Source organism: Diadema antillarum, unplaced genomic scaffold, assembly GCF_040938485.1.
Source record: "Diadema antillarum isolate AM-2024a unplaced genomic scaffold, OU_Dant_1.0 seq00001034_RagTag, whole genome shotgun sequence".
NCBI classification, from domain to species: domain Eukaryota; kingdom Metazoa; phylum Echinodermata; class Echinoidea; order Diadematoida; family Diadematidae; genus Diadema; species Diadema antillarum.
This window is the reverse complement of record NW_027271866.1, coordinates 22,464-47,711: the sequence shown is the minus strand read 5'-3', so window position 1 is coordinate 47,711 and position 25,248 is coordinate 22,464. Positions and strand designations below refer to the sequence as shown.

At 41.0% G+C, this 25,248-nt stretch overlaps 1 protein-coding gene across 1 annotated transcript; it reads right to left on the bottom strand.

The window, feature by feature from the left end:
• Positions 1 to 13,108: 13,108 nt before the first annotated feature.
• Positions 13,109 to 25,017, bottom strand: LOC139742895 (protein GUCD1-like). Its single transcript, XM_071653403.1, has 9 exons — positions 24,905 to 25,017; positions 24,271 to 24,348; positions 22,925 to 23,024; positions 19,156 to 19,256; positions 16,087 to 16,192; positions 15,347 to 15,391; positions 14,693 to 14,768; positions 14,060 to 14,134; positions 13,109 to 13,216 (listed from the first exon to the last, which is right to left on the bottom strand). The coding sequence occupies exons 1-9, from the start codon at positions 25,015 to 25,017 to the stop codon at positions 13,125 to 13,127; spliced, it is 786 nt and encodes a 261-aa protein (XP_071509504.1). The 3' UTR covers positions 13,109 to 13,124.
• Positions 25,018 to 25,248: the final 231 nt, after the last annotated feature.

Genomic DNA, 25,248 nt, shown 5'->3' with positions numbered 1-25,248 from the left:
AGGAACATTTATCATCCAAGTTCGGTCACAAACGGACAAAGGGATCAAAAGTAATGAGCCATAATCGAAACGTGCCATAAAAACTTAACATTGGGCCCTAAAAATTTGTTGACCCCTTTCTGTGACCTTTGACCTTGTGATGACCTTTAACTCCCAAGGGACATCTACCGTCCAAGTTTGGTCACAAACGGACATAGGGATCAAAAGTTATGAGCCACAGTCAAAACGCGCCCTAAAAACATAACATTGGGCCCTAAAAGTTTGTTGACCCCTGTCTGTGACCTTTGACCTTGTGACGACCTTCACCTCCCCAAGGGACATCTTCCCTCCAAGTTTGGTCACAAACGGACAAAGGGATCAAAAATTATGAGCCATAAACGAAATGCGCCCTAAAAACTTAACATTGGGCCCTAAAAGTTCGTTGACCCCTGTCTGTAACCTTTGACCTTGTGGTTACCTTCAACTTCCCAAGAGACATCTACCATCATCCAAGTTTGATTGCCATTGTAGCAACATGTGCTGAGTTACGTGTGATAAGAGAGTCTTGCAAGTAAACTTTAACGTATGACCTCAAATGACCTTTGACCTTATCATGTGACCTCTTACGGCACCATAACATGAAGGTACCCCCAGTGCATCCATCACCCAAGTTTGATTGCCATTGTAGCAACATGTGTCGAGTTACATGTGATAAGAGAGTCTTGCAAGTAAACTTTAACGTATGACCTCAAATGACCTTTGACCTTATCCTGTGACCTCCAACGGCACCATAACATGAAGGTACCCCCAGTGCATCTATGACCCAAGTTAGGTTGTAATCCAAGCAACTTATGTGAAGTTATTTGTCAAAAGAGAGTCTTGCAGGTAAACTTTAACATAGAAAAGAGAGTCTTGCACATACTCTTTAATATATGACCTCAAATGACCTTTGACATCATCACATGACCTCTGACAACACCATAACATGAAGATACCCCTAGTGCTTCTATCACCCAAGTGTGGCTGCCATTGCTGTAACAGTTGCCAAGTTATGCATCATAAGAGAGACTTGCAGGTAAACTTTAACATTTGTGACGGACGACGGACGGACGACGGACGGACGACGGACGGACGACGGACGACGGACGGACGCCATTTGGATCCCTTAGTCTCGCTTCACCTCCGGTGGGCGAGACAAAAACTGATACCACCTTTTCTTTACATAGACTCACCATAGACTTGATTGCAAATTTGTTTTTAGAATTTGAGTTTTCTTGTCAATATGAATTAATTTTAGTCATGCTAATGTTACGCGTATTTGAACAAACAATTCAAACTCAAAATCCAACGTACAGTCCAATCACAAGGGACCGATTATTCTGACTTAGAAATATTGGATTGCAAAATAGAAAAATGAAATTTATTCTTTGCAACTGATTGACAAATTGCCCTGCAGCAAGGTAAATTCATTCTTCAAGCAAAATGTATTTTCTGTGTATAAACCTTAATAAGGCAACATTGTCATTAACTGTACGTAAACTTAGATGTATAAAATTAAACAAGTTTATAATAAAACATTCAGACACCGGTCCTAAAACCTAATTATTCCTTACATTAAAATATGAATAATCATATACCTTCGATAACATACATCTTGGATGTTGGGCGTGAAGTTAAACACAACTTGCACCTCGGTGTCGTCATTACATGACATTATTTACTTTTTGTTACAATAGGTGCTGTGCAGAAACTGTATTACACGGACAAAAAAATATCCCTCCGGGGTTGTATTTGTTCTTGTCTTGACTCCAGAACCTCTCTATGTTAGATTTGAAACTGTTAACAGATGGGCTGTCAACTACAAATGGTGGCAACTTATTCCACTCGCTAATTATTCTTTGAGAGAAAGAGCACTGTCTCACTTTAGACTTTACATGTTTCTTCAGTATCTTGAATTTGTGACCAAGCGTCCTTCCTCCAGATGAGAACTAAAAAAACTTTTTTATTTCATGACTTGTCTAGAGTGTTTAGATAATACATTTGTACTTTTTATTCTTTTTATTTATTCCTCACAGAAACTCGCAAGGAGTGGCTGACGAGTCTGTGCAGACTTTGTGGTGGCAAACTACAGACTGGTCGTCAATATCCCAAGCAACTTAAAAGTTCCAGCATTGAGTCAGCTTTTGGATTCAATGTCAACAGAGACAACAGCGAAATTCACCCTCCGTCAATCTGTGGTAGATGCAATGGGAAACTCCATAGATGGAAAGGAGGGAAGGACAAAGGGAGAAAAGCGGTACCGACAAATATCACCCTTCACGAGTACTTGCCGCATGATGAAGAGTGCAAATGTACGAAAGATGAGCAAAATTTTGGAGATGTATTGCAAGATGTTTTACAGGATATTGGAGGGCAATATCCAACACTTGTCATTTATCATCGAAGCAACAGAACACATGTAGTCGAACTTGATGAAGATGGGAACTCAAGCAAGGTAATCACGGTAAAAAAGGACGGTACATGGACTATTTGTGCATATTATGGCAAACTGGTGAGCCCAGATCACACCCATTTCTCAAGCATTTCATCACCGATCAAAGACGTTGAGGGCGTGAAGTCACTGCTTAAGACCTTCAATGAGCTGAAGGTGTGCGAAGGAAATGCTGAATTTGTGTTATCTGATGAACAGTTATTGCACAAACCTGCATACCGGCATTTGTTGCCAGACGCTGCCACCATCAGGCATGACAGCTGCCCATTTCTCTCCGAGAAACCACGATGTGGACCTTGCACCATATAAAGGAGCACGCTGGCTACGGCTGCATCGAAAGTCACCACAACTACAAGTAGTTCACAGTATGTTCCCTTCCAGCATTTGCCTCGGACAGAACTGGAAGCAAGATTGAGGACTTCCAAAGCCTCAATTAAAAGCATGAAGAAACGAATAACAACAATGGAGCACAGGATGGCAGAGTTAATCAAACACAATGGAGAAGACTTACCGGCTGACCAGGCAGATTCTTTCGCCAGCATACTGACAGTCAGGATAATCATCTGGGCGCCAGAATGAAAGGAATGAAAGGGCCGGAAAATGGAAGAGAAAATGGCTTATTTATTCTGCAGGATGTGTTCATATGAAAGTAATTCAGTGGTAAATCTAGATATTTGTAAAAAATAAAAAGATGTCATCCGTTTATAACCACGCATGATTGTCAATCCCGGGATGGAAGTTTGCGGAATATCAAGATGCTGGAAATCTGACAGCATGCTCCACTGGTCAACATGAACCAGCCTCACACACAGAAGTTCACTAGGAGGGTAAATTAGAGACAGAGGGACATAGCTCTCCTTTGATGGACTTGGCTTTTACTGTGTGGTATGCTTTGACCACAGATGTTAGGAATGATGATGATAAGGCAAAACAGGGGCTGAGCAAAATCTTCTCAAAGCACGATGAAATAACATCCTTTCAGAACATGATCAAGCACAACTTAATCAACCTGGCAAACCACTACAGGTCAATTACACCAGGCTCAACATTCTGACCCCATCTGGAGTGGTGTCGTGGGTTCGGTCTGGCCCGTTTTCACCCAGGTCAGCCATCTCTAAGTCTGAGGTCGCTCTACGGGAGTTCTATGTAGAACGCAACAGATTGCAGATTCATGATAGTCTTTTGTATTGTACAAAACTGTCTCCCCTCTGGTGCTACAGAGGATCAAGTTATCATTCCCCATTCCCTTATCCCTAAGGTTCTCTTCATCCTCAATGACTTCCCTCTCTCTGGTCATTTTGGGTCTGACAAGGTTATATAGAGAGTCACTCAAGTGTGCTTTTGGCTGGAAATGCCTGCTAATATCACAGATTTTTGCAAGCGCTGACTCCCAGGCGTTAACTGTCCCAGCGCTTTGTGCTCCCCTTCAACTGATCACCTCCTTCCAACCTTTTCAACACATTCGTGTGGATATTACTGAAATGCCTCTAATGCCTCAAGGAAGCCCATATGTGCTTGTAGTCAAAGACTACTTTACCAAGTATATCAACCTCTATCCACTACCCCATCAAACAGCAGTGGTGGCGAGCTGCCTATTTGACAAATTCATCTGCCAGCATGGCACCCCGAATTAATCCACTCTGATCAAGGTCGTCAATTTGAGTCTCGTGTTATGAGTACATTATGTCAGAAGATTAGTATTTCTAAGACTGGCACCACCTGATACTACCCTCAGTCTGATGGCATGGTGGAGCGACAAATCCGTACTCTGAAACTTGAAATTGAAAAACACCTCTCCTCTGCCCTCACTGACTGGGACACTGTCCTCGGTCAACACCAGCTTACATACATCACAACACACCACTCATCTACTGGTTTCACCCCTTTCTTTCTCGTTCAGGGTCACGAGGCACAGCTGCCCTACAAGGAAGATGTCAAGGAAGAAATTGGAATACTTCTTCTCATCTCAGGGTGGGCAAGTGAGGTACCATGGGAAACATTACTTCCTAGAGGAACACTTGCACAATTGATTACATGTTGCTAATTATATCTTGTCTTGTTTAATCATACTTACAACTTCATGATGTCATCCACCAGCATGACAAAGTCATGTGCAAACTGCTCCTTGAAATCAAATAACTCTGCAATGATGGAAAGTGGTTATTTGCAAAGTTCAAGAGGCTGCATGAATGCACAAAGTTAAACTGAAACACAATGGATGTCATACCACAGTAAATCCATGTTGCTTTAAAGTGCAACAGAACGACAACACCATACAGTCGGAAACAAGAAGGTATACATGACTTAAAGTGATTGCCATTTGCATGTTTGGTGGATGTTCAAAGTAGTTTTTGTCACAATTCAGAAGTGACCAAAGGGAAAAAGATTGGTGAGGATGAGTATGACTCGAGCTGGGGATCTTTGTCACAAAGGGAGATGAGAGTAAAAAGAGACATATGAAAGGAGAAAGAAGATCATCAGTGGGTGAAGGTATGCAAAGGTCAACAGTTCAAACCTGGTATTACACCACCATTGGATCTATGTCATAAGACAAACAATGTCTGTATCGTCCCCTGCTCAATTGTCCTGTGTTCATTACACAAAGAGGGTAAAGAGCTGTTGTAAACCCCATCTAGTCACAAACGGCAACATTTACCATGGGAATTTTCCAATGTATCGAAATCGGGCCAGCCCTATCACTCTGTGAATTGACATGCAACCTTATGTGGCAGTGAAAGGTCTATTTGTTGCTTCTTTTTTTTCCATCTCTTTCTCATGTCCTGGAAGTTGTAGAGACCAAACGATGCAACTGATTCACGATGGCACTATGGACGGAGTATGGACAAAGGACTGGAGGCCAGCCAGAATAAGAACAGACCTTCATACTTACTCCAGTTGAAACTAAAGTCAGCCATCAAATGCTTTAAAGGTGAGAAACAACAGCGAGCATTGCTTTCAATGATTGACCAAAGTCTAGTTGATCATCTGAGCGTCAAAATGTAAGAAATACTTAGATTTCTTTTATTAGGAACAAGAGAGTGCAGTATGCAACTTGACGATCGAGGGAACCGTTATGTTCTTGTCATGGATTAATTCACCAAATATGTCAATCTCTTCCCTCTACCTGATTAGAAAGCTACCACTGTGGCCACATGTCTTTTTGACAAGTATGTGCATCAACATGGTATCCCGGAATCAATCCATACAGACCAGAGACGCCAATTTGAGGTCCAACTGGTTCAAACATTGTGTCTAGAGATGGGTATTACCAAGAAGAGAACGACCCCATACCATCCCTCATCGAATGGTATGGTGGAACAATTCAATCGCACCCTAAAACAAGAGCTACATTGTAGGTAAGCGTTTGACCCAGGCTGGTTGTGAATGGGACCAGATACTCGGCCAGGTCGAGTTGTCCTATAACTCAACTCCAATCAGTAAGTCTTTGTGTACATTCACAGTGTCTGTATTGCAAGTTTTTCTTGAAAGCCAGTGTTTATATCAGTCTTCTTCAAAGCTAAATTATATCATAAATTACACTACTCAAAAAAAGTTAAGGACCACTTTTTAATGTGTGTATACAATTTTCAAACCGGGTGTTGTATTTCTAGAAATACCCGAATATGGCTGTCTTGAATCTCCTCAAACACCCTGTAACAATTTCACACATGGGTGGTTTCAGTTGTTGCATGATGTCTCTCGCATTATTGCATATCCTGAAAAGTGGGCCCATTGTGAAGTGGTACAAATGTGGATTCAAATGCATTTTCTGTCTTTAGTCTCTACAATCAACAAATTGCTGACAACAGCAATGCCAAGATACAGCTGTCCAGGATGCCATCAAACACAATGAAATCAATTTCACACATGCAGTTCTTTCATGTCTCTTGCATCATTGCAATGTGCCCGTACAAAAGTGGCTTCCAAAGCATTTTCTGTCTTTAGTCTCTACAATCAACAACTTGCTGACAATAGCAATGCCAAGATACAGCTGTCCAGAATGCCATCAAACACAATGACATCAATTTCACACATGCAGTTCTTTCATGATGTCTCTGGCATCATTGCAGTGGGCCATAAGACAAGTGTCTTCCAAAGCATTTTCTGTCTTTAGTCTGTACAATCAACAACTTGCCGACAACAGCAATGCCAAGACACCACCTAAGTGAAACAGATGTAGCCAGAGCCCTAGGGATGCTGGAAGCTGGCCTCAGTCAGCAAAGAGTAGCCAGAATGATGGGCGTGTCACACAGTGTCATTAGCAGAGCAAATCAAAGACACCGAGAGACAGGGCTATACTCCGAGAGACCCCGCAGTGGCCGACCAGTTTCGACAACCCCTAGAGATGATCGCTACTTGACGAATCTCAGCCTCCGCAACCGCTTTCACAGTGCACGACGCCTCAACAATGACTTCGCTGCAGCAACTGGAGTGATTGTTTCCACTCAAACAATCCGTAACCGACTTCACAGAGCCAATATGCATGCCAGACGGCCAGCTCAGTGTGTCCCACTCACCCCTGCTCACAGAAGAATTCGTCTCAACTGGGCCCGGGAGCATGTCAGATGGACCAGACAGCAATGGCGTAGAGTTCTGTTCACAGATGAGAGCAGATTTTCCCTTGACCACAATGATGGACGTTCGAGAGTCTGGAGGCGACCAGGGGAGAGATTTGCAGACCCCTGTATTGCAGAACATGACCGTTATGGGGGAGGCAGCGTCATGGTGTGGGGAGGCATCACCTACGCCAACCGTACTCGTCTCTACGTGGTCCCAGGGGGAGCAATGACAGGAGTGAGGTACAGGGATGAGGTCCTTGAACCTATAGTGGTGCCATTTGCAGAAAATGTGGGACAAAACATCATTTTCATGGATGACAATGCCCGTGCCCACCGAGCTAGGGTGGTGACCGAGTTCCTTGAGGGCCAGGGGATTGAGCGTATGGAGTGGCCAGCGAGGTCCCCGGACTTAAACCCGATAGAGCACGTCTGGGACATGATGGGGAGGAGTCTCGAGCAGCTCGAAGCCCATCCACTTGGACTGCAGCAGCTGGGTGTTGCTCTGGAGGCTGCATGGGATGCACTGGATGTCAGAGACATCAATCGCCTCATCAGCTCCATGAGACAGCGCTGTGAAGCCGTTATTGCTGCAGGAGGTGGTCACACTCGTTACTGAACTGCCTGAAAGACACTCAGACATTCGTTTTTACCACTTCATGTCGGTAGCTGATACCCCTCGGGGCCCACTTTTCAGGATGTGCAGTGATGCGAGAGACATTGTGCAACAACTGAAACCACCCATGCGTGAAATTGATTACAGCGTGTTTAAGGACATTTAGGACAGTTGTACTGAGGTATTTCCAGAAATAAAACACCTTGTATAAAATTTTTATGTACGTTAAAAAGTGGTCCTTAACTTTTTTTGAGTAGTGTATATGCTTTCTTGCACAGAAATAGTCTTGCCAATTGCACAGAATTGACAAAATATACATGGTGTTATGTCAGGAGAGACTACTATGTAAGTTGATAAAGCTGACATTGCCCACTCATCTGCATTTGCTATAATTTTGCTACTTAGCTGCACTGTTCCATGCATACACTGTATACATTTATAGTTAACAGAATACTTAATGCATCTGGACGTGGATATCACTCCATGCCGAATAACTGTTTATCGGCCCTCAAGCTTACATCACAAGATGTGAGAAGATGTATTTTCTAAAACTTGTGAAATTTTGAAATGCATGAAAATGTCGATCCATTTTTGTCTCACCTGCCTTCATTGTAGATGTCACTTTCTTTCATTGGCGATGTTGTCAATAATTTGGTGTACTCCCTCTAATTTTCCAAAAATATAAATGCTACCTTGAAGTTTTTCCTACTGACCCACTTGTCAATTTGCTTTCATTTCTTCAAAGAATTAGCCCAGAACTTGAAGGTGCTCAGCCTGTTGAGGAGGAGGAGGAACTGATTGAAGAGGACCAGGAGGAGGAGGAGGATGGTGTGTGTGGAGCAGGACGAAGGTGTGGAGGGGGGTGGGGGGAGAAGTTGTGGCTAGGAAGGAAGGTCCATCACTTAGCAAATCTGGGCTGCATGTGCAGGCAACAGCACAGGATGCTGTTGATGCAGAGTTCAGCCTAATATCTACAAAAAGACTGAAAGAACTGGCATCAAGAGCAGCTGGACGATGTTTGACATGTGGCGGACCAGTGACCACCACAGTGTCACCAGGGAGAGGCACTTGCTGCCCATGTCAGTTGGGTAAGGAAAGCTTTTTGCCCTAGCCTCAACCGTCGGCATCAAAATTGGGGGACCCGGAGGCAGCCAAGAAGAAGGTGGCCTGGTCGTCAGCATCGAACCCATCGCCACCGAGGGAGTTAGGGTCTGCAGGGGAGGAAGCTAGACCATCCACGTCCAGGATGGGAGAGCTCCAGGCCCAATCGCCCGCATCAAAACTGGGGGACACTACTCAACCATCCACATCCAAGATGGGAGAGCTCCAGGCCCTGTATGCCTCCCTGGACGACAATAGGGAGTGGGGACCGCGGAAGGGGAGGCGAGACTGCTGAGGGATGAAAAGGCAACAACACCGGAGGATGGAGCTGCTAAAGAGGCCCAAACAGACAAGAGGGATCGGCACGGGGAGCCGAGGGAGTTACGGTGCCCGATTAGTATAATGGCAATCATTGCAGATAAGTGTGTGAAAATCATAGAAAAAAACTGGATCAAAGAATATAAGGGGAACGCACTAAGAAAGGAAAGGACCTTCGAAAGAGTATACATGTTGAGGGACGTAGACGGGGATGAATTCAGAAAAAAATTTCATGAAAGAATTCCAGATTCCGAAGTGATTATGAGTAAGTAATAAGACACAGATGTGTCAAAACATTTGTTGTTTTTTTTTGGTAATGCAAGATCAGTTCAGTTTTTTAAAAGTTTTTTTTTTTTTTTTTTTGTATACGTAGTTTCTATACTTTACAGTGTTAAGTAGATGTGTTGTGGTAGTTGTGTTTTCTCGATCCAGGAGTATCGAGCTGGGGAGGGGGTAGTGTAACAGGAAATACACCCAGGACAGGCCCTCTGCAGCCAGAAAAGAGAAGGCTTCCTGTCACTCAGCACAAGCCATTCACTCTCAGAGCTATTTACAGAGTAAAAGATAGAGGTTCACAGAGTTAATACTTTTTACCACGTAGACTTCCAGGTGCCAGTGTGGACAATGGCAGCTTGTTAAGTATACATTTAAGACATCTCTTACTGCTGGGTATCAATCGCACTATCCTATGACATTAATCAAAGACTCCCAAAAGTAAAGAGTTAATTACCTTTTGATATTTCATTATACAGCCAAAAACAATAGATCCCTGTGGGAAGCCTACATTAATTCATTCACTGCCGATGTTTCAGTTGTACACATAAAGTAGGTATATGCAAGAGATTCAGTTATTGGTAGAGTTAATTTCCTTATGCTTTTGAAGACTCTACCTAAAACAATAGAGACCTGTCGGAAACTTTGATTAAGCCATCTATGGCCGCTTTACCCTTGGCACATTTTAGTAACGCCACAGAAGAGTCTAGTTAATGGAAGTGTTAACTTGGATATATGTCTAAAGAAACCTTCCCAAACAGGTGGTCCTTGTCCAAAACTGCATAAAGTCCCTCCCTGTTGTAGAATGTGCAGAAGGTACGCCAAAAGCATTTAGCGATATGTTCCATAATATAAGGAGTTAATTAATTTATGCTTTATATGAAACCCCGGAAAGAACGGTACCGGCGAGTGTGGTGTTACAGATAGGGTAACAGATAAGGTGTTAAGATCAGAAGCCAAATCTAAACGTAGGGATTGAGTGGAGATATTTTGGTCATCGCTTGCATAGGTTACTTTGTCTAAAATGGGAGAAACGAGAGTAGTTTTCAATTAAGAAGTAATGACCAAATGTAATGTAATGGTTTTCTTTATTTGCCCTTCCATTTGAGTGGTCGGGAAGTGTATAAATATGTCCGGATTTTGGCCTAAAAAAATCAGAATCCGACGAGGATCTCAGAGAGCAGACAAGTTCGAAAGAAGGTACGGGCCTGGTCAGGTGGAGGCATTGGGTGCTGCATGTCCCAGCATAGAGCAAAAAGCAACTTTGGTTTGTAAGCTACGAGTTTATTTGCACATTGGCTTACGTCGGGCGGTGGGCCGGAGTTGGTGAGGAACAGAGGATAGCACAGACGGTTACTGGGCATCGGCTTGGTAATAAACATGGGCAGCGGCCCGTCAACGCAAGTATCCCGAGTTTCCTTGCTGCCCAGCTCTCCTCCCTCCCCTGTCAATCTAGTCCCGTTATAGTTTAATCCGTTAAGTCTGTCCCCCTCCCATGAATATGGTAATTCTGGTTGGTAAATATAATGGTAGGTCGTGAGAACTTGACCTCGGCTGATGCTGTTTTGGTCTGGCAGAGCCTTATAATAAAAACATTAGGAGCAGCACCCGATGCTTTCATGCTGCCAGGCCCGATCGTCATTTTCCCATGTGTTTCATGTCATAATTTGATGTAGCAATGTTCTGTGCCACCCAAATATTTGTTTAAACAGAGTTTCACGATTAATAAAAGATAGTGTCTTAGCTGTGCTCAGACTCCCAAACAAACTGTTTCGCAGTCACTGATTCCAGTATTAACCACTAAAGTTGTGATTCGTGAGCTGCTTGCCCACTGACTGCTTTAGACAGCTCGCTACCAGGAACGTTTGGATGTGCTGATGTGGTCGACGCTGTTGTGATGGTGGTGTTGGTGCTATAGTTATTGGGACAAACGTACGGACATAGACACACATCCCTGAAGACACGTGTATACACAGGCACACAGACATTTATATATCGACACGTGATATTATAGGTGATATATCTTTCGCCACGTTGGTGGCAATATTATATCAGAGGACAAATTTTCGCCACAATACATTCCGCTAAAGTGGATGATTACCACAAACTCTATACAGTACATGTATAGCAGAGCATTGCCATGGGGTGGCAAGCCATCGTTCACAAACAATGTGTTTTTGTGGAGAGACGCTTCTGGTACATAGTGATAGACTTATTTTGTATAACAGTGCAGTACTAGCATGCATGTGTATGTGTAGATTCTGCTTGTTGTAACTGTACTCAACTCCTACTCTTAGAGTTTTAGATCATGGCAGAGAAAGGAATGCCTGAGTTGGAAGAAATATTGAAGTTTTGTGTCGTTGAGCCGGGAGTTATGAGATGGGCTGGTGCTCGGAATTTTCTACGATGTGCAGTAACTGGTGAGCGGGGACAGAAATATAGGAGTGAGGTGCACGAACTGTATGTTGATCGTTTTCCACAGTCGGAAGACATAATTGATGATTTGCTGGACATTCCGAGTGGCCACTCTTTCATGGCCAGAGGCATCAGGAAAGGAGAAAGTGGTCTCAACATGGTCATGTCAAAAGCAAAGGTAATTTTGAAGAAATAGTTTAAATCGTTTTCAATTCTAACAAGAGCTCCGGGGGAGCTAACGTAAAGGTTTAGTAAAGCCTTAAACTTTGAAGGATGATGAATTTCAGAATAAAATTTGTCATTTTGATACAAGCTCTGTGTGCAAAAGCCATTGACATTGTGTTGCCAGTAGGAGTAGTATTGCACTTTGAAGAACATAAAATTAATGTTAGCACTTCAACGTAATCTAATTATCATTATCCCAGCAACTGTTCAGGATATAGTACAAGGAAATATGCTGCCACAGAAATATGCTGCAAATTGGCAGGCTGAAGACTTCGCCCTCTGTAAAACCACTGGGCATAGGGTAAACTGGACTTTTTTTTTTTGTAAGACGTTTTATATAGAGGAGCTTCCTTTCCCTTTCTCTGTTTGAAAGAGAGAAATTTCTCTTTTTTCCCCCTCTTAAAATGTGGGAAAGTGAGAAAAGAGGGGATGTTTGACAAAAGTAGGGCTTTTTGGACAAACTTCTGCAGGAAGCCTCAAATTTGTTTGAAAATAAATATTGAAAAATTTGCACCAGTTATGCAATGATGATGATCCAGCTGGAAGTTGATCCAGCTTGAGAGACTGTAAGGAAGTAATATAGGACTAATATAAGAATGTATAAGGAAACCCTGAATGTCAAGTCATACATATCCATGTAAGACTACATTCATGTTTACGTTGGATTATTGGGGGAAAAAAAATCACTTAACATAAAGTAATGAAACAGAGTGTTACCTATCATGGGACCAGAAAGCGACAAAATGGGAAATGCATTCAAGTCACCAGGGATTCTAGAAATACAAACTTGTAAGTACACATTGTGTGAGTAGGATATTCAATTGTGCTGGAAGTGGGTAAAGCTGTTGCACTTGCAAGTGAACGAACAGGCAGCACACTGATTCCTTCCCAGTTCCACCAGTGTTGGATGCTGGGTACAAAGATGCTGTGGCTATGGGATTGCACTGCTGAGGTATTGCACTGGAGTTTAGCAGTTAACTACAGTAACTACTCAAACCGCGGGTTCATGAATTCATGTCTTGCCCCAGGCAGATGGAGTCCCAAGATTTTTGCTGCTGGTGTACTGTCGCAGCATCCAGCAAATCATCGCAAGAGGGAAACTTCTGCAAGTCACAGGAACAAAAATCCTCCGGTCACCGCATGAACTCCTCTACCGCCCTCTATGGATGAACAAGATGTCCTCATCTGTACCATGTGACCGCCTGGCAAGGTCAAAGTTGTCGTATGAGCAACAGCATGTATCTAATCCAAAGACATAAGAAGACATATTATGCATGTTAAAACATGGATTTGACCAATTTCCTTCATATGTATTGCACAAAGAAGAAATCTACATGACAAAGATGAATATGTAACCACCAATTTACTCCATATCGTCGCTGGGGTGACAAAACCTCGTATCTCAAAAATGTCAAATGTTCAGGAGAGCAAAAAAATCATGGCGGCCAAAGCACTATAGTGAATGGGAAAGCCTTTCCTCTGACATGTCATGGTGGCTTCATTGTTCTAGTAAGACAGTTGGGATTTGGCCAAGACATCACTTGACCAATTATTTGACCATTAAGCTAAAAAAAAAAAAAAATTGACATTTTTGAGATACGAGGTCTTGTCACCCCAGCGACAATATGAATATTATATTGTACATGAAGAAAAATCAACATGACAAAAATGAATATGCAACCACTATGCCAGATATTTTGAATAAATGATTTCATTATCACTGGAATTATTTTGGAATTGCGATTGACATGAAGCTTGATGTAATGCAGTACGGCGTTGATATCAAATTCACATAATCTGCATGTTGTTACAAACAAAGAGTAACACAGTGCATGAACCTTCACTGCTATTGATATGTCTCTGATATCGTACAATAAACTAGAAATTACATACAAGATTACATTCGTTGCAAGAACTGGAAATGACAAAACTTATCTTCTACAGTCACATGATACTGATTGAAAAGGCTAAAGGAAAGCTAAGGAAGCTGTAGGAAACCATCAAGGCAGATTGTTCTTTACTGTCATTCTGAGTCAAACTCTTTATGGAGAGATTCATTGCACCTGACAGCAAACAGAAACTCACCACAAGATCTGGCTGGATTCTTGTGAAATATATGCTTCTTCTCTCGATCGAGGCCACATATCACCACAAAATGACCTGTAGAGGGATAAAATGTTTTCATAGTGTACAGTCATACTAACGACTAAAAAAACAAAAACAAAACAAAAACATGCGGTGTTACAAGATAGACGAAAAAATTTCATCACACTAAATTCAATGATTACTAGAATTTGAAACAAAACTCAACAAACCAATCACGTATACAAACTAAATATCCAAAATTGGGTGTTCAGGACCCTATTTTCTTTGAATCAGTGCAAAATCAATCCCCAGTGGCACAAGCAAAGATGCAATCAATGATATACTTATTTAAGTACAATGTAGCTTCAAAAATATGGCAGGTATATGTCATCTAAAAGAAGAAAAAATAACAACAACATAGTCTTAAACCCATACATCACAAATCTGTTCCTTTTGAAAAAGGTTTTGCAATGCCTGTTTATCAGGAATCATAAAAGTCTGGTAAAATACTGTATCATGTGAAACACTGCACTGTGTGAAATCATGTTGCAGGAAAGGCAAATCTGGGCAGAATGTAAGGGATATTGACTGATATCAAGATTAGTAAGAATAGCATGAAATAATCGTTATTACCAGCATATCCCTTATCCTCCTCCGTCTCTGAGTCTCCACCCTCGTGTTGGAAACAATTTGTAAGACAATCTGATATCTGTGGACCAAAAAGTGGTGAAAACAGTGGATTGTTACAGAGTGTACACTGAGATACCAGTCATTATTTTCCTTATTATCATTATCATCTTTATTATCACTACTATTACTACTATTACAAGTAGTAATAGTATCATTATCCTTATTATCATGAACTTTACTGTCATTACCATCATTGTCATTTTGATATTATCACCTATTTGTGATATTCAGACGACAATTAACAGAAACAAGGCAATGCTACTCACACAAATACCAAGACGCAGAGTCTTGCAACAGTTACAGTTCCTCTATCTTTTCTGCACCACAGGGAATATCATCACATCCATGAACGGGTTTGGGTGACAGACAGAATTCTGGTTGGGTCGCTAAGTTTTGTTCTCTTTTATGAGCCACATACAATGTGTTCATCATCAGCCTTCGCACGAATAATGCTTTTCTACAAATTGTGCTATCTTTAGAAATTGTTGCTGTTTTTACCAATTAGCCAGAAAAAGGGGAAAAAAAAAAGCATACATGAAGAATGAATCCAATAATTAGACTCTCCCGATGGACTTATTCTTGGAATTGATAGCTTACCACATTGCTGGACTCCCCTTCCACCTCAGAGTCCTGTGAACTGAACTGTATGGGGGCGGAGGAGAAAAGATACACAAATGAGATATCACCTGCAATTACCATGGTGCTATAAAAGTGGAACTTTCCATGATGTGGGGCTGAAATTTTCATGCATTTCGCGCAACCAGAAGCTAGCACGAAAATAATAGAATGTGAATATATTTGCTTGCCATAATGTTCCAGTAGTTAATGTTTTGATTCCGTGGAATTAAAAACATGCGAATCTCTTCTTAACTGGCCACACGCGAAAATATCCACTAATACAGTACTTGTTTCAAATTAAAACATCTGTGCATTCTTTAACCCTAACTAGGCCGAGCTATTTAGGTAGATGATAGAACCAAGGGGGGCCTCCCAGGCCCCTCCTTCATGCCACTGCAAGTCCATTCTTCATTTACTCAAAGTTGCATGTAATGTAATAAGGGATGTACATCTACCACTGGTGTACAGCTAAGGTGTATTCTGCCCTTATGAAATTATACACTTATGACAAAATGTGAAATAGTTCAAGGGGTTTTTTTTTGTGCATTATCATGGAGTTATCAAATAAATGGTTTCTTTACAACATTGACAGATGTTGACCCTTCACGCGAGTTGATAAAATGTCCTTAACAGAGCTCAACCATGCTAAGCAGATTTACACTGCTAGTTACATGTACATCTTGTTTGGATCATAGAAATCTCGGTATAAATCAGCCTACCTGATATCTGTAGCAGGCATCACAGTGTAGAATGTTGGCATCTACCAAAACTATTGCAGGATGGCCATCGTCCAACTGAGAGAGAATTTCTTCTCTTTCCAAAGACCTGAAAATAGAAAGGTAATCAGGGGTCAATAATCCCTATTATATACCTCATATATAGATTCCTCTCATCTGATTGGTTAAAAGTGGAGTCATGAAAATAGCTGTGCCCCATTTTTTTATCAAATAGACGTCATGATTTACTGTGCCCGGGGCATAGAATCAACTGTGCCCTGTAAATAGGTTTGGAGACAGTCGCAACCCCGTACACATAGATCGCTCATATTTACGCACCAATGATACGACCGCCGCGCTGTCGATCAGCGTTGATTACGAGTGCTGTAAAAGAGACTAGCGGTCACAGGTCGCGATGAATTTGACCTTTCATTCACGTTCGCAGACGATCGACCTTCGCCAGTTCACGGTAGTAGCGCATTTGTTTACATCTGTCAAAATAGCGAGAACATGGCTGAAAATCAGAGATTTCACCTAGTGGATGATGAGGAACTCACGGCAATAATGGATGCCGCTGCTAGCAAGAGTACTAAGAAACAAGGGAAGTACGAGGTGAAGGTGTTTGAAGATTACTTGAAGCTTGCTGATATGGATTTGGCAACGGCAGTTGCACTGCCGAATTCTGACCTGGATGATATCATCAGGAAGTTCTATTGTAGCAAACACCAACAGAATGGTGAATTGTACTGCAAAAAGACTATGCAGGCAATCCGTTTTGGGCTCCAACGTTTTTTCATCAGTGAAGGTAAATCTGACATCATTCTGCATGCTGATTTTGCTGGATCATCAAGAATCTTCAAGAGCTTCTCAGCAACATTGAAACAGAAGGGAAAAGGATATGTAAAACATAAGATGGCAATAGCCGAGGAAGATATGAGCATCATTCAAGATTCTCTGGATGCATCTGATCCATTGGGCCTTCAGAACAAAGAATTTTTGGATTTCATGTTGTACTTTTGTAACAGAGGACGACAGAATCTGCGAGAAATGACACGTGACAGTTATTAGGTGAATGTGGAGTCGCACACTGGAAAGCGATACATAACTTTTAACGATACACTCACAAAAAAACAACCGTGAGGATATCTTGAAAAGAGCCAAGGTGGTGTGATGACTGAAACAAATGATGCGAGATGTCCAGAGGCTTCTTTCTTGTCCTATATGTGGAAAAGTTAAACCCAGAGTGTGAATGGTTCTGGCAGAAACCCAAGCCAAAAGTGCCAACGTTAGGTCCATGGTACTGCAACTCTCCACTTAAGATGAAGGAAATTTCCCTGAAAGCTAGAACCCGCGTGTATACAAATCACTGTCTGCGTGCCACTAGCATCACGTTTCTGAGGGATAGCAGGTTTTAAAGACAGGGACATAATGTCAGTGTCTGGTCACCATTCCGAATCCAGTTTGAAGCACTACACAAGAACCACTGAGAAGAAGAAGGAAGAAATGGCCTGTGCCTTAAGTTCAACAATTAATCCAAACCAGCAACTCCAAATCGCACCATCTGCGGGACCATCAGCTATTGACATCCCTTCAACTTCCTCGGTTGCTGATAACATTCCTGGCCATGTAAATCAGGATCTTGATCTGGAGACAATCTTGCGTGACATTGCTAATTCACCACGGGGCACAATGAACATCCCTGTCAATATAACCAACACCAGCAGCAAGAACAACAAACCCACCAGTTTCAATTTTCACAACTGCGTGGTGCATTCTCATCAGAAGTAACTTCAGAAGTATGAAATCAGCCGCCTGTAAATATGTTTAACTGTTCTTAACTGTGTTAAATTATTTGTGTTGGAACAGTTGGATTGATGGATTTCAAATGTTATCCGTGTTGGATTTTAACTGTTAATGACTTTTTTGAGGAACTTGAACTTTCTGATTTGAAATTGGATGGATCGACACAGTAGAAGAGGTCATAATTTTGGTAAGTCTTAAAACAATTTTATTACATTTCAAAACCAAAGCTGATGCTATAATTTTAAATAGCTTTTAGTCCTTGTTTAATTCAGGTAACCTTTTAACCAATCAGATAAGAAGAATCTATATGTTCGGTATATAAAACAAATAATGACAGCTTGATATTCGGGGCACAGTTAAAATCATGTAGGTCCTCGGTGATGTGAAAACCATAACTATGCCCGAAGCGAAGCTGAGGGCATAGTTACAGTATATGGTTTTGACATCACCTTGGGCCTATAATTTTAACTGTGCCCCTCATAGCAGTCATTATTTGTATACTATTGTACAGACCAACTCTGTGGAATTATCTGTATAGAAGTGTTGGCCAGCATATACAATCATATACAGGAATGACAGAAACAGTTTCACGCTGTAGAAGAACATAACTTCCCTAGGTACAGGTGTATATGAAAATTTAGTAATTATTACAAATTAAATATTTTTCTTTTCAAGCAAAATTTTGAAAGTGACGTTCCATTCGCAGTATAATAGAAATATGTGCATTATGAACACAAGACTGCTTTTACAGGTGAGAACTGCAGTTTTTTTTTTTCCCCTATGCCACTGTGATGTCCCTTTCATGACACATCCACAATACAAGGGGTGGCACATTGTTGTCGTTTCTGATGTAAGAGTGAATACATTCCTTTAAAGGGATAGTACAGTATTGGTTGAGATGAGAATTTGGGCTTTTAAATTTTTGCAAGATACCAGGTAACACTTGTGATATAGCACAGAGCATACCATTTTCAGAGCATTTCAAAGTTTATTTGATGAAAATCGGGTTTGTAATAACTGAAACATCCAAAAACAAAGTAAAACAAAGCGATCGTTACAAAGTGTGGGTCCCACACTTTATTAGAATTACTCTTTTCTGGATATCTCAGCCATTTCAAAACCAATTTTTATCAAATAAACATGGAATTTCTCATAGAATTGCATGCTCTTTCATATTTCGAATGAGATTTCTTATTATCTCACCTAAAAATGTTAGAAACCTGAAATTAGGTCTCAACCAGTACTGTACAGTCCCTTTAATGTTCCTACCTCTTCTGGACACTTATGCCCTCCTCTGCTGCATTCTTGAATAGATGATTGATTCGTATCTCCTCCTCGGAAAAGTCAAAGTAGTCGCTATTGTAAAATCCCTGGAAAATGTAAAATTGGGTGGTAGTGAAAATGACATACACATGTGTAGATGCAAATTATTACATTTCACTGTCTGATGAACAAAGATGTTCAAGTACAATGTATGTAAAATACTGTGGCATGCATATCATGAAGACAGTTTTCTCACATCCGCTTATAAACTATACGCAAGACAACCATTCCTCGTTGAACATAAATCTATTCTCGTAAGTTTCATATTCAATTTTGATAGACTGTTATGTATAGTGCATTTACTTTAATCCTCGGCTGTTACTTCTGTTTTGCTACACTTATGCACACCAGATTAAGACTGAGGCTTTTTGTGTGAACCCCCCCCCCCCTTCTCTCATCCTGTTGTTATTTCACCCTATTCTTACCCATGGTAACACAATGTCGTTCCTACCACTAAATCTTGCTTGATGTTGCCACCCCAATCATCCTCATTCTTCATAGACTGATTCAAAAGCTTCCCAATCATCACTGGTCCTACCTCTCCTTTTTGCTTGCTCAATCCATTGTTTTACTCCCCCCCCCCCCCCACTTCTTAATAGGCTCCCTGATCTTGCCACCCAAGCTAACCCTTTTGTTTTCATTGTTCTGTGTCACTTACCCCTAGAAGACAGTGCATTTTACTATACCTCTTGCCTGCACACTCTTTCTTGATTGGCTCCCTAGCTGCCTATTGTTTTGTTTTTAAAAGGTCTGTGCTCCATAAAAAGTGTGTACTTACAGTTTATTATTTACTAGTACCCTTTTACCTGAATCATCTTATGTTTGTCATGTGGCCTCAGGCAAATATGTTCCGAGGATAAAAACGCCAGTTTGCCTTTAACACATATAGCTACCCACTCCCCCCCCCCCCCCAAAAAAAAAAAAAAAAACGACTTGAAGTCATGTCTTTGGATTTGGACTTCTTGATTTTGTACTATGATATACTTTGTTGTTCTGAATCATATTTACATTTCGGCATACAAAACTGTGGTACAGTAGTCTCTACAGAAACCGGCAGAATTGGGCCAGAACATTTTTGACCCAATTTACGCAGCATATCTGAATATTATAAATCGGAGAACGCGTTTCATTCATATCACATAGCCACACACTAATCAAGCACCTTTCTGTATTGCATATATACACAGCATGGTAGGTCACTAGCAGAGTCACACAACAGCCTTCAGTAACACCCAAATTGCATTATATGTGGTGATTGACTATCAAGCGGTGTTCCAAACTAAATTTGTGTGTACATTCTCAGTTTCTGTCACTATTTTTATGTGCAAAAGTCATGCCTTTACAGTAATGTAGCAACTGGTAATTCAAAAGAAAAATTGAAAATAGAATTGTCATACATTGTATATGGAAGCAAAGTTTGGCATTCCTCTTTAACCTTGCTCACTATTATGTCCAGCTTAACAGAAATTTGTAGAAGTTATACAACTTGGAAAAACAGAATTCTTTTTCAAAGCAAGCATGACTACCTTTGTGTCTCAGAATAACGTGGCACACAGGGGGTTTCCACCATGGCACATAAAGAGTTAAACTGGTCTAGATACATACTACAGTGTTTGATCAGCTACATGTGTGCATCCTCTATCTAAAACAAACTCAGTTATTTCACTCTTTATAATAGATATTTGTTTACAGCAAAGTATACTGAAAAGGTTCTACTGTATATTGCTATTTACATGTACAATGTAAGTATCTTGCTGTGAATTCATACAATCCACAATCAAATGATGGAAGTATTCTTGGAGAATTATGACTTTAACCTTGTAATAGTTCCTACTCTGACAACATACAATATTGAGAAAAGGCTTGCACATATGAAATAATGAATTGGTAGAACTTACCAACTGTTTTAAACCCTGTTTTCCTTACTATTAAATGGAAACTTCTGCACAAATCCAGAAGTGACTGCTCTGCACGGTCTTCAATTGAACAGTGGCACATTATCAGCTTTATACAACAGAACACTCTCCTAACCCCTTGCAGTGAAGAGAGATTCCTTTGTTCTCTTCCCACCTCCCTGGTTCTCTCTCCTAATTAGTGTTCTCTCTCCCAAACTCTAATGTACCTCTGGTGCACCAAACTCCGGTAACCAAACTCTGTTATCTTAATAAGGTGCAGCTAGGCTGTGGTTTTAATCGTGTGCATAATCTAGGGAAAGAACTCTTGATGCAGGGATGTGTTACATAGATGGAGTGGCAACTCTTCATTTGTAATTCATGCAAACACATGCTTGAGTTCAAAGCGTTGACAATGGGATGTCTAACATTCCACTACACTTTTAAGTCATGCTCAGCACCGCTCAGTTGCAAGACAGTTTGGAGACAACTAATGCATTCACTTTTCATCGAATTACGAGCTATATTTCACCGTAAAATCTGAAGTGAAATGCTCGAATTGATTGAGAAGAGTTTAGGAAATAATTCAGTATTATAAACATATATTTCTAGTTTATTGGTAATGCGCAAATCGACATGAAATGAAAATTAGGTCCTCTTAAAAACCTAATATTTTTCTATGATGCGCACATTTGCGCATGTTATTTTTTAATTTTTAGATGTGAGAGCGCTAGTCCCGATTATTGATGCTCTCTTTTGTCAAAGCACATTGGCAACACCTGTATAGTTGAACGCGTAACTTCTCGGCGGTGCCGCGCATGACTTCAAAGGAGAGCAGTAGTTGTCTCTCCTTCTCTCACACCTCCCTGCTTGATACATACAGTACATGTATGCCTTCTACACTGGGTGTATTGAAAGTCATGGGAGGAATATAACTCTGCCGCAACAGACCATGTAGATGCACTCGCAGTTAGCTAACCTCGAGGTTAGCTCGATGTTTAAGAGCCACGAGGTATCTTAGAGTATAGCGCTCTAACCAGAAGCCACGGGGGGGGGGGGGGGGGGTCCCCACTTGTAGTTAAGCACCGTGTGGACACAAAAATCAACGCACTCAAAGGGGCAGGAGTTTAACCTCGAGGTTAAGCTTCTGTGGACGCACATTGAAGTTAGGGGGCAAGAGCTTAACCTCGAGGTTAGCTAGGGCTTGTCGTCTGAACGTAACTGAAGACATCACATCAAACTCTTGTTTTTCTAGAGAGCTGACTGGACCATGCATAGTGATAAGTGTGTCTCTATACAACGTGTATGCAGCTTCAGTAGAGCATATCATGCATGCTGGTGCGAGGGTTTGTACACGGCATGAATAAATGTGTCTACATGTGATAACGCATATAGATCGCAACTGCACACTTCACCCACTGAGTAGTCCCAAGAATACTGAGGCATGTTTCTACATGGGAAATGCGTGTCGTTGCAAAATCAGCTCATCCTCAAAGCGTTAACATGTTTAAAAGTAAACCCTACACTCTCCTGTATCTCAGCACTTCAGTTTCTTCAGAACATATCATATTTACACTCATTTCAGAAACTTTATAGTAATATGGGAAGCTATGAGACTAGATGAGATTTTGTCTGGACAATTTCTACCATTCCAACCACGCTACTCTAGATATTTTTTATTGCATTCTTTCCTGATTCATGTGCAGTACCTTTTGTGGGATTATCCAGCTCATCAAGGTACATGCAGGTGTAGGCACTGAGCGATTATTTGAACTTCTTTGTCGGCAACACAAAACTCTGAAAATATCCAAACACAGACTTACCACTGAGCTGTATGTTGGATCCACTCCCAGTGTTATTGTGAAGAACTCGTGTTTAATTCCAAAATGGGCCATGAGGTGAGCAATATCTATTGTCCAAACACTGAAAATTAAATGTAGCAATTGATGGTGGCAATTGGTGCATCATTACAATTTTGTACATTGCCTGTCTCATGACAAGTAAATGTCTGAAAAAAAAAATGTATGAAATTACTACTCTGACACTCACATTCTGGGTTACTATGCGCAGCATCTTCATTAAGTCTTTCCAAGAACAGTAAGGAGCTGGAATTGCATGTTCTTGGAAATTGTTGTAGGGTCAGCTGTGAGAGCATTCCGTAATCGACTGACTGTATACACATGGCTGCATACAACCCTTGTAAATTGTAATCTTTCTTCTTCATATTTGCTATCTATGTGCTTGCAGATATTTTTAAGTACACTGTATCATAATGAAAATGACACTTGAATAGATGTGGATTGCAGTGAACACACACAGTCTGCAAGAATCTTCAGCTAACCAAGGAGGTTCAAGAGAATGGAGTCACAACTGTCGTATTTCCTTTGAAGTCACGTTCGATGCTGCCACTCGAAAGTATTTGAAGCATGTGGCAAACTGGATCTGCCACGCAGATAGGAAGACAACTGACTCATGTCTCATTGCATAATCATCAGCCACTTTCTAACGAAAATATGTCTTTGAGATGGTAATTACTTTTCGCCATCCCTACTTATAAAAGATAGGTGGTATATGATGGTAAAGACACAGGGATGCACGAATAGAAATTGTGCAAAAAATGATGAAATGATAATGAAAATTACTCGACTGGCCATGCCCGGCCACTAATCTGAATCTATTAATATAGAATTATACTCGAAGATTATTTCATATCAGTTTTATTTGGAGGAATTAAGTGGAAAAGTGATAAAACCGGCTTTCCGGGAGGGTACAGTTTTAAACACTTTCACATGATACAGCTCTGATTTACACTTTTGCATGTATTTCTTGAAGGGATAGACCTTTGTTTCATGAGCTTTATCATTAAGTGAGATTTCATTTCATTTAATAGATAAACAAGCAAAATATAGCCAACATTAAGTTAACGTTCAAAATGAATCTTCAGATTGCTCAGCAAGACGGCGGCATCAAACCCCGCCACCAAAGGCACAGATGCACCTGTGGAATACTTTTGTACATCAATAGAAAAGTGACAACTGTTTGAATAATTACAGCCAGTTGGAACTCCATCTCTTAAACCTCCCTGAGCTAACTGAAGGAGGCAGACTTAACCAGAAGAAGAAAAAGAAGATGAAGACATTGATATTTGCAGACCAAGAGGAGAACAAACCTCTGATGGATTCCAACTGTCTTGCAGGCAAGCTCTAACTTTTCTTCATCGTCATCTCCAGAGAGGATGTCACAGTACCTAAGCAGGGAGTTTTGTCATACAATAAGCAATTAGACGCATGAAGAATTCGCTCCACAAGCAATATACAAGTGACAATTTTGTTTTAATACTTGCTCTTTCTACAAAGTGAAGCCAAAGGTAATATGTTAGCTTGTTGTTTAATGAATCTTTCCTGTGCTGTCACTCTTGGTACAATAGTATTACAAGAACAAACATACAAACAAGTTAACTTCAATCTTCAAGGGAGTCTTCAAGAAAGTAGCTTAGATTAGGAATAAAATGGTCTAGAATTCATTCAAGCGGTTGGCACAGTGTGCCTGGTTGCTAACGTTTGCGGACTAAAAGATCACCTTGAGCGTGTTGACTTAGTTGGGTATTATTCCAAAGATCCATGGATGATGTCCCTCCAGCGCTCTCTGTTCTTTTTATTTTAATAGATTATAACAAAAAGGGGGGGGGGGTGGATTACCAGTGAGAAGACATACAGTACTACTGTACTGCTGTAGCTATTGTGTACTGACAGTCTGTACAAGAAGATGCTAACCCTCTTCCGGGTTAAGTGCTGGTTACTAACCTGAGAATCATCCTGGTGCAAGCCAGGCCACAGTCCCACTCCTTGTTCTGGAGGATGTGAGGCACATTGATGACAACAGCCGTCTCACTGTACTCCTCCACAGCACCATCCATGTTCTCCTATGAGAGGTATTGACAATATTGAATACACTAAGGTACTATATTATGAAGAATTTAGAATAGACGGTACCTGGTAACAATTATGTATTCTTTGCAAGACATTCAATAGCCACATCCACTGGCTGGGAAAACAATCTAGATAACAAAAAGAAATACTTCTAAAATTTTACTTTCATAACAATAATAAAACACTCAACAAAACAAATCCAGCAAGATCCCTGGAAA